General features: G+C 58.3%; 4 protein-coding genes and 1 non-coding gene across 5 annotated transcripts; 2 read left to right on the plus strand and 3 right to left on the minus strand.

Moving 5' to 3' along the window:
* Positions 1-77: 77 nt before the first annotated feature.
* B0H64DRAFT_418963 (uncharacterized protein) lies at positions 78-849 on the minus strand (the record flags this gene model as incomplete). The annotated part of the gene is made up of 3 exons (XM_062805351.1): positions 78-149; positions 193-590; positions 726-849. The coding sequence occupies 3 exons, from the start codon at positions 847-849 to the stop codon at positions 78-80; spliced, it is 594 nt and encodes a 197-aa protein (XP_062656632.1).
* A 544-nt stretch (positions 850-1,393) lies between these two features.
* Positions 1,394-5,146, minus strand: B0H64DRAFT_206199 (uncharacterized protein). Its single transcript, XM_062799343.1, has 3 exons — positions 2,872-5,146; positions 1,664-2,821; positions 1,394-1,599 (listed from the first exon to the last, which is right to left on the minus strand). Exons 1-3 carry the CDS (start codon positions 5,087-5,089, stop codon positions 1,559-1,561), a joined length of 3,417 nt encoding a protein of 1,138 aa, XP_062656633.1. The 5' UTR covers positions 5,090-5,146; the 3' UTR covers positions 1,394-1,558.
* Positions 5,147-5,494: 348 nt separating this feature from the next.
* Positions 5,495-5,580, plus strand: B0H64DRAFT_t122. Its single transcript has one exon. It is a non-coding gene; the product is annotated as a tRNA-Gln (tRNA).
* Positions 5,581-5,758: 178 nt separating this feature from the next.
* On the minus strand, positions 5,759-9,945 carry B0H64DRAFT_206255 (heme peroxidase). The gene is made up of 7 exons (XM_062799344.1): positions 9,427-9,945; positions 9,135-9,373; positions 8,889-9,081; positions 8,426-8,832; positions 6,752-8,374; positions 6,453-6,698; positions 5,759-6,368 (listed from the first exon to the last, which is right to left on the minus strand). Exons 1-7 carry the CDS (start codon positions 9,734-9,736, stop codon positions 6,063-6,065), a joined length of 3,324 nt encoding a protein of 1,107 aa, XP_062656634.1. The 5' UTR covers positions 9,737-9,945; the 3' UTR covers positions 5,759-6,062.
* A 1,808-nt stretch (positions 9,946-11,753) lies between these two features.
* B0H64DRAFT_206266 (uncharacterized protein) lies at positions 11,754-14,323 on the plus strand. Its single transcript, XM_062799345.1, has 4 exons — positions 11,754-12,157; positions 12,210-12,224; positions 12,278-13,685; positions 13,821-14,323. The coding sequence occupies exons 1-4, from the start codon at positions 11,857-11,859 to the stop codon at positions 14,155-14,157; spliced, it is 2,061 nt and encodes a 686-aa protein (XP_062656635.1). The 5' UTR covers positions 11,754-11,856; the 3' UTR covers positions 14,158-14,323.
* The last annotated feature ends 45 nt before the right edge of the window (positions 14,324-14,368 follow it).

A 14,368-nucleotide genomic window follows, 5' to 3' on the forward strand; every position in this document is an offset into this window, starting at 1 on the left:
GTGTTCAAAGACCAACGCCCAGACATCCGTCATCTTTCCGACTCATCCTCAAGCAATCACCACACCCCACAAAAGAGTCAAGACCCCGATAACGCCAACGACAGCGGTGTTCGAAATCCTGCTCTGGGCCGTGCCAGCCTCCAGGTCGGCTGTCTTGATATTGCCGCCCTGTTTCCCCGAGGGCAGCTGCACCTTGTCAAAACCGTCCTTGCCCTTGCCCGACGAGTTGGAGGTCTTTGAGAGGTCGAGCGCCCAGCGGTAGCACGGCTCTTGTGCAATCTGCGTCATCTTGCTGGTGGTCTCTTCACCACAGGCGTTGAAAAGCTCCGACACCTTGGCCCAGATGGGCAGGATGAATGTCGAGTGGCGAATCTGCTGGAAACGGTTCAGATCCCCGGGCCCAGACGTCTTGAAGCGGCCCTTGAAGTCCATCTCGCCGCATGTGTCGCGCTCCACGCCACCCATCTTGTCGGCCATGGCCTTGAGGGACGGCGCGTACGTCGGCTTGGGTGTGAGCTGCGGTGTAATGCGGGCGGCAACCTGCGAGCACTTTTCCGGACTGGTTGGGGTGCCAGTTGGGTTGGGGGAGACTTTGGTGAGCACGAAAACTGATGGCTTTTGAGATGGATCCTGCTGGGATGGATTCTGCTGAGTTGGCGCCGGGGTGGTGCTGGGGGAGGCTGGTCGTTGCACGACGGGACCACCAGGACTGTACTGGCCGGGACCGTAAGTTGCGGGCGTTGGTCTGACGGCAGGAAATGTGGTGACGGGAGTGAGAGGCAGCTCTGCCGCGGTGGCCAGGGCAAGGATGCCGGTGAAAACCGGAAGAGCGGCGACAAAGGGACGCATGTTGATGATGGCAGTGTGTGTAGGCCTGTTCAGCGATAAGATTCAAAGTTGGTGATGGATGACAGAGCTGAAGCAATGAACCAAAATGAGGCAGTAATTGTCTAGACTTGGAGCTGAAAATGCGAGAAAAAGTTGACGGGGGTGGAAGAGGAGGAGAAGCGGAAAAAACCTCTCTTATGCATGCCCGGAAGCAACAAGACGCCGTTGCCTCCACCACTATCCACCGCCTCGGTCTATGCGCTTTCTCGTTTTGGAGGGGCCATTCTCCCAGTACGCAGGCACCGTTGCCAACTGAACCCGAGGCTTCTACAACGAACCTTCCGTCTCGGTCAAGCAGCTTGGGCAGATAACGCGTGGGGCAAGACCTATCCGCAGCCATGGTGCACTAGCAGTTGCCCACCAGAAGGTTTGGTTCCGGCAAGTGCATGGTGCCCGAAGCTTCAAAAAGCCCACGTCGCCTTCCATCTAATTACACCTTCATAGGAGCCGTTTTCTTCCGTTGACCAGCAAGTTTACACCAAGCTCTCGCCGCTCCGTGCACCACAGCAAGACCAATGCGAGAAGGAAGTAGCTACTCGACAGCTTTCTTTCCACACAATGGTTTTGGTGTCTCGTTTTGTTTCTAAAAGGCGCACGCCGGCACCGACATACTGAGCCCACCAAATGTCTAAGACTGAACCAACATCGTCCCCCTGAACCCCCTGAAACATTAGAATCCAAACATGTTCTCGTCCTCCACATACCCCCATTCTGCCACACGTCAGTTAGCATCCATCATTCCCATCAATACCGGAGTCGAGACTATTTGACGTACCTTTGAGTGCCGGCATCGCAGCCTTCCGCACCAAGCCAGGCGGACCACACAAGAACACAGCGCTCCCCTCCCCTGGCGGAAACAGCACCTTCTTCAACAGGTCGGCATCCACCAGCCCCCTCTCCCCCTCCCACTCCTCACCAGGCTCGCTCAACACATGAACGACCTGTACACGCCCACCACTCTCCCTCTCAAACCAATCCAGCTCCTCCTTCAGCAGTATATCCCCCTCAGTCTGATTCGCATCCACAGCCCTCACCTCCGTCCGATCCCCACCCTCCTCACCACCCTCACCACCCTTCCCCTCCCCCTTAGCACCACCACCCCCACCCTGCAAAATAGCCGCCATCAACGCGTACCCCGGCGTGATCCCCGACCCGCCCAGGACCAGCGACACGCGCGGGAAGCGCAGTCTCCGCGGTTGCGGCGCGAACGCCCCCGTGATCAGGAACTCGGAGTCGCCCAGGTACACGATGTCGCCGGTCGGGCCCCGGATCTCGAGTTCCTCGCCCAGCGGCATGCAGTCCAGCAGGTTGGACAGCGCGCCGCCGGGCTGGGAGGGCGTGGGGAAGTAGGTCTTGATGGTTAGGTCGAAGGTGGCGGTGGTGTTGTTGTTGGTGTTGTTGGTGCTGTTGGTGTTGTTGTGGGGGGGTGGGGTGCAGGAGGATTGGGGTTGGGCTTGGGGGGGTTGTTGTGTTTGGGATGGGGTGTGGAAGGGGGTGGTGGGCGACTCAGGAGGGGTGGGCGGTTTCTTTTCTTCTTGGTTTTCTTTCCCCTTCTCCTTGTTTGGGGAGTTGCTAGCCGCGGCGGCCTCGCGCGCTGGACTCGCCGGTGGGGAGGGCATGACTGGGCGGGTTGGAGTGTACGGCCTGACGAGCATCTTGTCTTTTAGGTGGAAGCCCACATGGATGTGCTGGCATGTCCCGAGGCCGAGTTCGGGCTTGCCAGGGGGTAACTCAAACGTGTAAGTCCGTGTATCCTCGCTGATCTCACGCCGGTCGACCAGCTTGACGGGCACCCAGCGGTGCTTCTGCAGAGCCAATTGTGTGCCTTTCTCGCCCTGCCTCTGGGCGTTCTCAGCCCGCTCTTTGGCAGCTTTCTCGGCTGTCTGTTTGATGAAGTTGGCCGTCTTTTCCGTTACTACGCCGAGGATACATTCTGCCGCAACCGTTAGTGGACGACCTCAATCACGGGGAAAGTTTGCCCACCTTGCATCTTCTTATACCCATAGTCATCATGGATGCTGGAAAACTCCTCAGTCGTATCGTGGTGGCACTTCCCCGCGTGCGACATGATGGCCGCCGCGCCGCCCGGATGCCACGCAAGCACGCTCGTCGCATCGTACACCTTATTGTCGACCACGATCCAACAGTCACCTTCCTTACCGTGCTTCTCGATCTCCTCACGAGTGAACTGCTTCTGCGGCGTGGCCGCGTTCTGCTTGGCCTGGGCGGTCTTCAACTCCTCAGACGGCTGCATCCATCCACCCTCCCCAGCAGCAGCCTCGGTTGGATGCCGAAACAGCACTGCCGGGCTGCCATCATCCTCGTCTAAGACTGTCTCCGTTTTGACGGTATACCACGAATTGTTCATCATACCCATAACATTCCAGGTGAAGTCCCTCGGCTGCGAGTTCTTCCCAGCATCCGAGCACCTCACTATAACACTCGGCGCCCTGACCAGATCGGCCAACTCAACCTCCACCTCCCAAAACACCCATGCCCAGAACCTATTCCCATGCCTGATCGGATACTCCGGGAACTGCCTCTCCGCAAACAGCCAGTTACTCCCCCCATCCAGCGACACCTCCACCTGCTGCACCTCCAACCCAGCCCCAGCAAACGCAAACCCCTTCACCCTATACACCGCCCCCCTCCCCACCTCGGACAACACCACCCTCTCCCCCTGCGCCGGCCGGCAGACCATTGACGACAGCGCCATCTCATTACACACCGTACTCGGATGCCTAAACAACGCCTCGGCCAACGGACCCTCCTTGCCCCTCACCGCGGGCGGCACCACCCGATTATCCCACACGTGATAGTGGCTCTCGTTCTCGCGCGCGCTCGTCCAGATGCGCCGCAGCCACTTGACGCACCGCCCGCCCACGTGGCCGGGAACCATCAGCCGCACCGGGTAGCCGTGGTCGGGCGGGAGGGGCAGGTCGTTCATGTGCGTCGCCAGCAGCACGTCCCGGCCCACGTCCATCGCGTGCGCGAGCGGGATGCACGTCTCGTAGGTTCCGCCGCTCGGGCTGTCGGCGCCGGCGAAGTGCACCCACGTGCGTTGGGTGCTTTCTGTGCTTTCTGTGCTGCTGTCTGTGGGGGTGGTGGTGGTGTGGTCGGGCACGCCGGCGGAGAGGAGGACCGCGCGTAGGGTCGGGCCTTTCCAGTACGCGCAGCCGACCGAGGCGGCGGTGTTGTTGGCGCCCTTGGTCTTGCGGAGCAGGTTGAGCTCTTTGCGCCGGTTGCCGGTGCAGGCCATGACGATGGGGATGTTGATGACGGAGGATGCGTAGCGGGTCTTGAGCTCGTCCATGGACAGGGAGAGGGTTTTGTTGTTGTGGGTGACGTCGAGGCGGTGGAATTCCCAGAGCAGTCGCGGGACTGCCCCGTGGTTGCGGATAAAGTGCAGCTCGTTGGGGGTGATCAGGCCGCCTTCGAAGAGGCGCGTGATGGAGGGCTCCGCGTTCATCGGGTGCTTGCCGGTGAGCCGGATGAGGTCGGGACAGCGAGGGAGCCAGTTGTCGGGCGTGAACTGGTCTTGTTCGTCGATGGTGATGGACGAGCGGTTGTGGGTTTGCGGGCTCTTTTGCTTTCCGTCATTGACCTTCAACGAAGCCATGGTGCGTGCTTCGCGCTCGACGGCTGCCAAAAAGGACCGTTCTTGAGGGGTGAGGTCGGGTTGCTTTTGTCTTCCCTTGGACTTTTCTTGGTCTTCTTGCGGCTTTCCTTTCTCGTCAGCCTTGGTCTTCTCCTCTTTTTTCTCCTCCTCTTTCTTCTTTTTCGCCTCTTCCTGCTTTTTCCGCTTTTCGACATTTGCCGGCCAATCTTGCTGGTTCTTAACCCAGTCCTCTGTCGCCTCCAACACATAACGCCAACCCAATGACCGGTTATCTGGGTAACGCAGATGGAAATCTTCTTGGCTCTCAATCAGATCACGGAAGTTGACCAAGTCGCCCGCGGACACCCTCTGAGTCAAATCCTCCCGCATCCGCTGCGAGATCTCGACCTCCTTCTCATGGCGGAAATGTGTGAGACCGGGGCGGCGCCCCTCATGGTTTACGAAGCCGATGGCATGGGCGTGTAGCTTTACCCAATCGGGTTCATCTTTGATGTCCTGTTCTGAGGACCCAGGGTGGTCCGTTACGGTCACTTCCCATGGAATATGCTGAGCCATTTTCGAATATGTGGTAGCGTCGACCATGGTGAGGCAGCGTGAACTGGGCACTGTTCATTCCTATTTAAATACCTTGGTAGTAACGAACAAGCATTGCCAAGGTAATGATGGAGGGTCTCTCGAGTACTACCAAATAGCCGAGTTGGGTGGACGAGTCTGCGGAATGACGTCTTCGGAGTGTCATAATACCCCTTATTGGTGACTCGGGCCCAGATTGCCGTTTCTTTGACTGCCAACTCGCTGCTACGGCCGCGGAGATGTATTACTTGGCTGGAATACTTCCTTGGAACGAAACAATGGATCAAGCACCAGGATTTGAGAGCAAGAATCCGGTAGGTGTTTGAAGGAATACTTGCAGAATCAGGGGGTGGAGATTTCTGCGAAGACTCCATAAGGGGTAAAGTCACCGAACAATAGCCAACCAAAACACGCGGTTCTATAGTGTAGTTGGTTATCACTTCGGATTCTGACCCTCACGAGTCTTTCCGGCGACCCCGGTTCGAGTCCGGGTAGGACCTCTTCTTTTGCTTTTGCTCCTGACACTCACAAAACCTTCTTTTTGGTCCCACCCCTCATTTCTGCCGTCCTTTGAGATTGTGAAATGAAGGCGGATGCGAGATGAACGTGGGGGTTCACACGATGGACCAAAAATGCCTCAACTTGTGACACGCCTCACCAGTTGGCTTGTAACAGAAGGCCATGCTTGTTTCATGGGGGCGGTTGATGCGCGGACGCCAAACAACCGAATTGCGTGTAGAACAATTGCGTGACGGAAAGACACTTTGTAAGGTCGGGAGTAAGGATAGTGAATTCGAGAGATATTAGACTATCCAACACGAGCACACAGCAACAGAAAAGAAAAAAACAAGAAAAATCACACTGGTATCAACCTCCTCGCATCATCTCAATCCAGGCACACCCGCCCCCACCCCAACCAACCAACCAACAACCAACAACGCTACACCCACCACGCCACACACCGCCTCCCCACCACAGGGATTCACTCATCCCAGCGCACCTTCATGGTAACAGGCCACTGGCCCTTGGCACCCCAATCATCACGCAGGTACTCAACAGCACCCGCAACACCACTCACGCCCACGACGCGCTTGAGCTCGCCCTGGGGCCCGACGGCGCGGCGCAGGCCGGCACGCTTGAACAAGGCGCGGAACATCTCGGTCAGCGCGGCCTCGCTCACCTCGCGCCCGCCCGCGGCGCCGCCCAGGAAGGACGTGTTGGGCAGCGCCGCGACGTGCACGTAGCTCTCGCGCGGGCGCGAGGGGTCGACCGTGTCGGAGCCGGCGGCCTGTTGGAGGGGTGGTTAGTGGGTGGTTGGTTGGATTGGGGTGGTGGTGGGGATGGATGGGGGAGAGGGGGGGGGGAGGCTTACAGAGGTGACGGTGATGCGGTCGCCGGCTTGGATCTTGACCTCGCTGCCGTCCGCCGCGGGGAGGGAGTCGGCGGCCGTGGCCTCGAAGTGGAGCTTCGTCGAGCCCGAGAGGCGGACGCCTTCCAGCGCGTACCCGAGCAGCAGGGCGTCGGACTGCTGCGACGGCGGCTGGGTGGCGAGGGAGTGGATGGCCTCCAGGTGGGCCTCACCCTTGGGGGAGAGGTAGAAATCGGCCGCCTCGGCAAACTGGTTATCACGTTAGCAACAATGGTCTAAGGGTTTGGAGACGAAGCACTTACGAGCTTAGCCTGGTACGGCACGATGGCGGCGCAGGTGGCGAGGACGTGACCCCAGGTGATGTCGTGGGTGTTTAACCCGGCCTTCGACAGCCCCTTGATTAGGTCCATGCCGTACGCGCTCAGTGCGTCATTCTTGGCCGGCTTGGGGCTCTTGACCTTGCGCTCGATCGAGGAGGCGAGCTGCTCTGCGACCGTCTTGGCTGCCTCGACCAAGGGGAACTTCTTGACAGGGTCAGGGGTGGTGAAAACAGCCTCCGCAATGGTGGCGAGCACAGCATACAGCTCGTGATCGGTGTAGATACCCTTCAAGTTGCTCTTGGACTTCAGGGGAAGGCTAAACAGGGCGGAGACAAAGCGGGTCGGCGCCAGGTTGGCCACATCGCGCACGACGTCGACCATTCTGTGCCCACCGAGGTTGTAGCTCTCGTACCCAAGTAGCTGCTCTGTAACCGTGCTGTAAAAGGACTTGACCTTAGCCACAAGATCGGCTGTGGCCAGCGGCTGGTTGACCTCACGGCGGTGACGGTCGTGGATCGTCGAGTCGCCGGAAAGCTTGGACTTCCCCTTGGGAGCAAGAGCATCGAGATTGGCATGCCATGAGGGCGTGTACTTCTCTGGGTTGGCAAACACCCGCTGGGCTCCTTCGAACGAGGCACACTCGACGTCGGGGGCGATACGAGTAGGCCGCGTGAAGTCGAAGAGATGATCACGCTTCAGGTCCTTCAGGATCTTCTCGTTCTCCGAGGGCACCACCATGGGGTAATGCGCATAGACCGAGTTGTGCTTGAAGTGGTTCGGGAACGCCCGGATAAACAGCTTGTAGAAAACGCAGCCGTGGTTGACGTTCAGGTCGTATTGCACGTCGTTGTAGCCCCAGTTGGTCAGGTTGCGGGAGCTGTAGTCAACGGTGTAGTGGCGATCACCGCGCACGAGGCACACGGCATCGGACAGAACAACGCGGGAGATGGTGTATGTGGGCGCGATTCCCACGCCCGGCACCATCGGGGCCTTGTGCTCCTCGGCGACCAGGCCAGGATAGAGTTCGACAAAGTCAGGGTGGTCGTACAAGCGACGGAGCGCATCAGAGACGCCAGGGTCCGAGTTGATGTCCTCGAACGACTCGTATGGCTTGAGACCGAAGTGCCTCCTGAACTCGTTCAGACCCGAGACGTTCCACTTCCGGCCCTGAATGATACCCAGGATCTCGATGGCACGCATCGAAGTAGGCACATTCCGCGCGCCAAAAGATCCAGCACAGTCCTCCACCGAGGAAGTGATGCACTCGACTAGGTCGTCATCGCTGAACTTTCCGTTGGGGCCCCGCTTGTAGTTGTTGAACGGCCGTTCAGCCGGGTCGTTAGGGATCCTGGCCTCGAACTTGCCGAAGCCCATGATGAGGTCCGGAACGGACACCTCGTCGCCCGGCTTTCCGAAGAGATCATAGTAGAAATCCTCGATCCACTTGTCATCCTTCTCGGAGATGCAGCTGTGCCACCGGTAGCAGAGATTGAATTCAGCTGATACAACATTGCCTGTCCCGCGCTCGGCGCCCTCGGCGGTGCCCGCATCGATGCCAGTGTCTTGCCGGGGGTCAAGCGTCCAGGTAGTGTCAACGCGGTTAAGCTGCGGAGGTCAGTCAATTTCCAACAGCAAGCTTAGGAGGACGAGACTCACGTTGACGATATTCCGCACGTAATCCAACAGGGTGATGTTGATGTACAGGCCAGAGGTGATCAGGCGAGCGGTCTGGAAGAGGTCGTTGTCGTACTTCTTCCACGCAGCCAGAGCCTTCTCACCCTCCAGCTTCGGCGACGGCGGCGTGAACTTGCCATCCTCGTTGATGGCGATGAGGTTGTCGCAGGTGTAGTTGTGCACACGGTTGAACATGATCAGAAGCACACCAACGCCAGGCGGCATGCCCAGCAGGCGCTTGTCAGCGAAGGAGTCAGCCTTCAGCTTTCCGTCCTTGAACGTCCGGATGGTATCCTGCATCTCCTGGTTGCTGCCATAAAGTGGCGACAGGTCGAGGTACGAAGAAGTCTTGGACTTGTTCATATCCCGGTGGTCCGTCCAGAAGAGATCTACACACTACGTTAGAAAGAATTCAATACCGGGTATCTTGAGTCACCAAACTCACCGTGGATAATGATACTAGCCCAGTACCAAAGAACGCTCGAAACGTTGTTCGGGTGCTTCTTGTACTCGCTACGCTTCATGACTGAGTCGTAGACGAGGTTGGGATCGGGCAGGGCGCCCTTACGCAGGACGTTCGTGTTAATTGACCGGGCATATGCCGTCCCAGCAGCGCCGAGTTGCGGGAACATAATGTTCTAGTCATCATTAGCGTTGGCCGCCATCGGCTCATGATGATCTGGCAACCCACGTTGTACGACCCATCAGCCTGGCGGTACTTGTACTTGTCGCCAAGGTACAGTGATGGCGGGTGCTCCAGCGAGTACCAGAGCTCACCCAGGAAGGAGTTGGTCAGTTCAGTGCGCAGCTTCGAGTTGCTGGGTAGATTTGAGACCATCTGGATGACGCGCTCCATGATCATGGTCTTGTCGTCTGTCAGCTTCTCGCCCTTCACCTTGGCCATGAGCATCTTCCTCAGGGTTTTGAAATCTAACAAATCATCAGCATACAAAATCTTTGACCTGAGGTTCCAAGCGGCGTACCGGCAGACCGCAGGGCCTTGATGTCATCCCGGAGTCTCCCCCATCTTGCGGTCTCGTAAAACGTGCCCGCACCGGCCTGGGTAGGCAATGGCTTGACCCGTGCCTGAAGCACCTGGCTATGGCGTTCGAAGGCATTGGCAACACCCTTGCTGTCGGCCTTTGTGGGCTTAAGCTTGGGCGCGTTGGGCTTCGGCTTTGACTTGCCGGCAAGCCTCTCGCCGACGTCGATGGGGGTTAACGGGCTCGCATGGCTAATGGGTGTAACCTTCTCGGCCCCGTTGGCCTTCTCTCCGTTCTGTGTAGGGGCCATTGTTGACAAGACTGGTGGAAGGATGGGCGGAAACACAAGTCAGAAGATAGGATTCAAAGATCGGGAGAAGAGCGAGCGGGAGAGAAAAGGCAAGACCGCGCGTGTGCAACGAGGTCATAATGCACCTCGAGGCAGGTCGCGACCCTCGCGCGCTAAGACGGTCATCTCTCGACGGCATGATGCAGCTCTGCCGACTCAGCTCCCTGTTGGGTCCAATCAGAATTGGTACAACGAAAACACCACGGCATCCCGGTGGGCCATGGGCTGGGAGTGAGACACATGTCTTCGCTTGACTTCCCAGAACTTTTCCTCTTCTTGGATTAGACCCATGTGCCATCACGGACGAAAGAGAGTCTTCTCCGCCACTTGTCGCACGAGGAAAGTGATAGGCGTTCCAAACAAACACTAGCAGGCTGAGGTTACGTGCTAGCGCTAAGCTTCTGGGATGTGGTTCGCAGATCTGATGATGGGCTGCAGATTACCAATCGGGGTCCGACGAACTGGAGAGGTGGGTTCAAGTGGAAGAGGTCGGTGCCGGGGATTCGAGTTCGGGGTCGAGTTCGGGGTCTTGCCAAGGGTTGCATGGTTGCACTGGGTTGGTTGACAGTCGCATTGTCGCATTGTTGCTGCATCGCTGCTGCATCGATGCTGCATCGGGTGTGTGGTTCGATTGGAGACGCCCAAACTCGGCCAACCTGGAACTTGCGGTTTCCAGGTTGTGTGGTTGTGCAGATGCAATGATCGCTCAGTGGGGGCCACCGGGGGGTCTGGACTATCCTGTCGATCAGTGGGGGCAATACGGGGCACAAATGTTCCCTGTAGGGCCAATAATCGGCGCGGTCCGGTTGAGAGCCGAATGGGAAGGGTGCGGCCCGGCTTGGCAAGGACCCTGGGAAAAAAAAAGAGAGCAAACCTCAACCTTGTCGCCCAGACACCACACACACACACGCATTGATCAGTGAATTCCAAAATCGTGAAAGCAAGGCGCGTTGTTGGATCAGGCGCATCGAGCCATCGACAACCACATTCAGAAGGGGCGTCACAAGCAAGACATGATCGCGGCACATCAGAGACACTGAGGACATTTTCTCCGGGTCACGTTATACTTAATGGTCTAGGTTTGCTACCCCACGACTTTGTGATCGATCTCGACTCCTCGCGCGCGTCAGAAACTACCTACATACCGACAGACACAATAAGCCCGAAAACCTGGCTGTCACTCGCTGCAACGCACAAGACCCCAGAATCGCCGGCAATCGGCAGAATCTGTTTCTGTTCGCCCACCTGAGCCCCAACCCAACGTTGCACTTTGCGTGGACCCTTCCAAGATCACCGCACGGACGAGAACTCTCGCGGATAAGCCGGGCAAAAAAAGGACAGGGTCCAACCAACCATTTCCGACCCCAAGCATGGACGGCTGAAGGCGAGCTGAGGTTGTTGAGTGCGACAGCCAAGTCAGCCAAGGTGAGCATCTTTGAATATCACCATTCTGAGTGGATACTCTGTCCAAGAATTGCCCACCGCTCTCTGGTTGCCCAAGCACTCAAGCTCCCGTCATGTTCGGCCGCTGTTACCGCCCGCCGGAATATCAAGTGGACCGCTTCTTCCGCTTTCGTCTCCCTTGCAGGCCCGCATGCCAGCTGAAAGCCGGGGCCCTGCAATTGAAACTCTCCTGATAGGCTCACACTTACCTCTCCTCGAACGCTCGGTCGCCGACTATGCGGGTCACCGCTCGCGGCTTTCGCCAAATGGAGACCGCCAGGCCCCTCCCTCTCCTCTGCGGTTGTGATAGGGCAGCAAAGAACCGCTGCTCGCTGTCCATCTGTCGTCGATCCGACCGCCAGCCGGACGTCGGGAGAGGATCGGCGCTCTCCCGATGAGCACGAGAAACATGGGGATCGGTGGCTGGATCATGAGCGGGGTCTCGGTTCGGATAGTTACCGGAGATATGGGTATGAATGGTTCCCCTGCTAGGCGCAGGAGTGTCAAAATGGCTGAGTGCTCGATCCAATGAGGCTCGGTCGACAACGCGGTCCTGGAGCCCAACCCTCATCTGCCTTTGAACTAAACCACGCGAGAGATCTGAGACCATCTGCGTGTACAGATCTGTAAACAATACAATGGACACTGCGCACCTGCAGCCCGGCGCGCAAGAGAGTAACGTCGGTGCCGAGAATCCAGGGATGGAGTTTCGACCGGACTCCCATGACGAGTTCTTCTCGACCCATCTCCCGTCTCGCCCGGCCACGCCCGCCGCCGCGGAGAACCATCCTCGGCCTTCCTATTCACACTCGCATCAACGGAAGGCCCGGAAAATCGTCCTGTGCTTTGATGGTACAGGTAATAAGTTCCACGGCGATGACAGCGACAGCAATATCCTAAAGATCTTCCGTATGCTGGATAGAACCGCGAGCGAGCAATGTACGTATCCCCCTCCCAATGCCAGAGGAGCGAGAGTGCTAACGAGGCGTAGACCACTATTACCAACGTAAGTCCTGAACTTCCTGTGGCCCTGTGCGTGCATAACACTAACTTGCCAAGCTGGAATTGGCACATATGTCGTCTCGGCCAGCCTCACCCACACGGGTACGGTTGCCAGGATTAAGTCCTGGTACAAGAAGGCCAAAGACTCGGCCGTTGGGTCATCCTTCGACCAACATGTCGTCGGTGGCTATCGCTTTCTGATGCGGTTCTACAACCCCGGCGATGAGATCTACATCTTTGGCTTCTCCCGCGGCGCCTACATCGCTCGCTTCCTCGCCGAGATGTTGGATTACGTCGGCCTCCTGTCGCACGGCAACGAGGAGATGGTTGTGTTCGCTTGGAAAGCATTCTCCAACTGGCAGAGCCGCCAGGACGCTCAGACGCCCGAAGGCCTCAAAAAGAAGAAGGAGATGTACGAGTTCATGAAAGGTTTCCGTGAGACCTTCTCCCGCCCTGTTCGCCGCATCCGCTTCCTCGGTCTGTTTGATACCGTCAATAGCGTGCCTCGCTTCGAAACGGCCTGGATGGCGCGGAGCAAGTTCCCCTACACGGCCCGCACGTCGGCAAAGGTGGTACGCCACGCCGTCGCCATTGACGAGCGCCGGGCCAAGTTCAGACAGGATCTCATCTACCAAAGTAGCGCCCGCCGCCAGAAGCCGGAGAAGCGCAATCCCGTTCACCAAAGGCTTCATGAGATCAACGAGAAGTGGGGAAGGAAAGGGAGCGTTGCGCCAGATAAGGCGGCCGAGGGTAGGGGTCGCCGCCGAAAGGCCAAATTGGACGTCCCTGAGGACCCCGCCCCTTACCGTGCTCGCTCGCACTCGGCACGATCCCGACGGACACGCATGACAGAGGGCTCAAACTTGGAGGCTATCCCCCATGACGGCAAGTCCGAGATCTCGGTCGCTCCTCACCCCCACGACGAGGATCACGATGTCGGCTCGGATGCAGAGTCGGAAGGTTCAGACCAAGACCTCGATGAAGTCTGGTTTGCGGGCGGTCACGCCGACATCGGTGGTGGATGGGAGCTCCTCCCCGAGTCCAAATCCGCCAGCCACGTCCCTCTGGTCTGGATGATCCACGAGGCGATGAAGGCTGGTCTCAATTTTGATCTTGACAAGGTCCGAGAGCTGGGCTGCATGGATGCGCTCGACGACTTGTGCACGACATCCGCAGAACCCCAGCAGACTGAAGCACCCGCCACGGCTCCCGGACATCCTCCCATCCCCAACATCATGGTTCGCAGCCCGAGCACCGCCACGCCAAAGCTCTTCCAGCGGGCCGGCTTTAACCAGGAACCCAACACGCCCACGACCTCGAGCAGCGGCAGCTCGAGTGACTCCTCAGCGAGCCCGCCAACCTTCAAGGAGATGATGCACAAGGCCCACACGGCCCTCATCCACGACTCGCTGGAGTTCGGGGGCGGCCTTAGCTGGTCGGCAGTCGCAGCCTGGAAGGTCATGGAGTAAGTCTGACTACTTCTAATACACCTCCCATCCCTCCCCTGCCCTCTCCACCAGACCAATCACTGGGCAACCCATATAGCACACAGGCATCTTCCCCTCAGTCGTACCACGGCATCGCTAACCTACCATGGCAGATACCTCCCCTTCCGCCGCATGGACCTACAGCCAGACGGCTCCTGGAAGCCCATCAGCTGGCCCCTGCCCCGCGGCGAGGTTCGCGATATCCCCATCAACGCAAGGATCCACGGCAGCGTGATTCGCCGCATGCAGGTCCACGAAAAGTACCGCCCGGGCAATCTCATTGTGGGCGGCGGTGGGAGGGGTGTGAGGATGGCGCCAGATCATCTGGGCATTGGCGAGTGGGTATGTGTGGAAAAGGACGGCTGCCCGATCGGAGAGATTTGGGTGCGGAAGGACGTGGTTGAGAAGCAGCGCGGGGCGCAGAATGGAAACGGAGAGAAGCAACAATAGAGGAGGGTGAGGTGGAAGCGGCAGTAAACGACGGCGAGGTGGGTTGTTGAGGTTATGTTGGCGTTATCTTTTTGACTACCCCTTTTGCGAAGACCACGGTGCGGACCATATTTAACAAAACCTTACTCAATCAAGTATCACCAGCGGCCTCCCTGGCCATCAACAACAGCAACCTGCCGTGCACCCCTTCCTCCACATCCCCAAACACTCA

Source organism: Chaetomium fimeti (genome assembly GCF_033439085.1).
Source record: "Chaetomium fimeti strain CBS 168.71 chromosome Unknown B0H64scaffold_6, whole genome shotgun sequence".
Lineage (NCBI taxonomy): Eukaryota > Fungi > Ascomycota > Sordariomycetes > Sordariales > Chaetomiaceae > Chaetomium > Chaetomium fimeti.

What these genes read in the sequence shown, in the direction of transcription:
- B0H64DRAFT_206199 (XM_062799343.1), bottom strand. Translation starts at nt 5,089, where the DNA reads ATGGTCGACGCTACCACATATTCGAAAATGGCTCAGCATATTCCATGG. An exon ending in TGGGTATAAGAAGATGCAAG is followed by an intron (nt 2,822 to 2,871) that starts GTGGGCAAACTT and finishes CGGTTGCGGCAG; the next exon opens with AATGTATCCTCGGCGTAGTA. An exon ending in TGCGATGCCGGCACTCAAAG is followed by an intron (nt 1,600 to 1,663) that starts GTACGTCAAATA and finishes GACGTGTGGCAG; the next exon opens with AATGGGGGTATGTGGAGGAC.
- B0H64DRAFT_206255 (XM_062799344.1), bottom strand. Translation starts at nt 9,736, where the DNA reads ATGGCCCCTACACAGAACGGAGAGAAGGCCAACGGGGCCGAGAAGGTT. An exon ending in AGGCTGATGGGTCGTACAAC is followed by an intron (nt 9,082 to 9,134) that starts GTGGGTTGCCAG and finishes AATGATGACTAG; the next exon opens with AACATTATGTTCCCGCAACT. An exon ending in ACCGCATCACCGTCACCTCT is followed by an intron (nt 6,369 to 6,452) that starts GTAAGCCTCCCC and finishes CCCCTCCAACAG; the next exon opens with GCCGCCGGCTCCGACACGGT.
- B0H64DRAFT_206266 (XM_062799345.1), top strand. Translation starts at nt 11,857, where the DNA reads ATGGACACTGCGCACCTGCAGCCCGGCGCGCAAGAGAGTAACGTCGGT. An exon ending in GCAGCCTGGAAGGTCATGGA is followed by an intron (nt 13,686 to 13,820) that starts GTAAGTCTGACT and finishes CTACCATGGCAG; the next exon opens with ATACCTCCCCTTCCGCCGCA.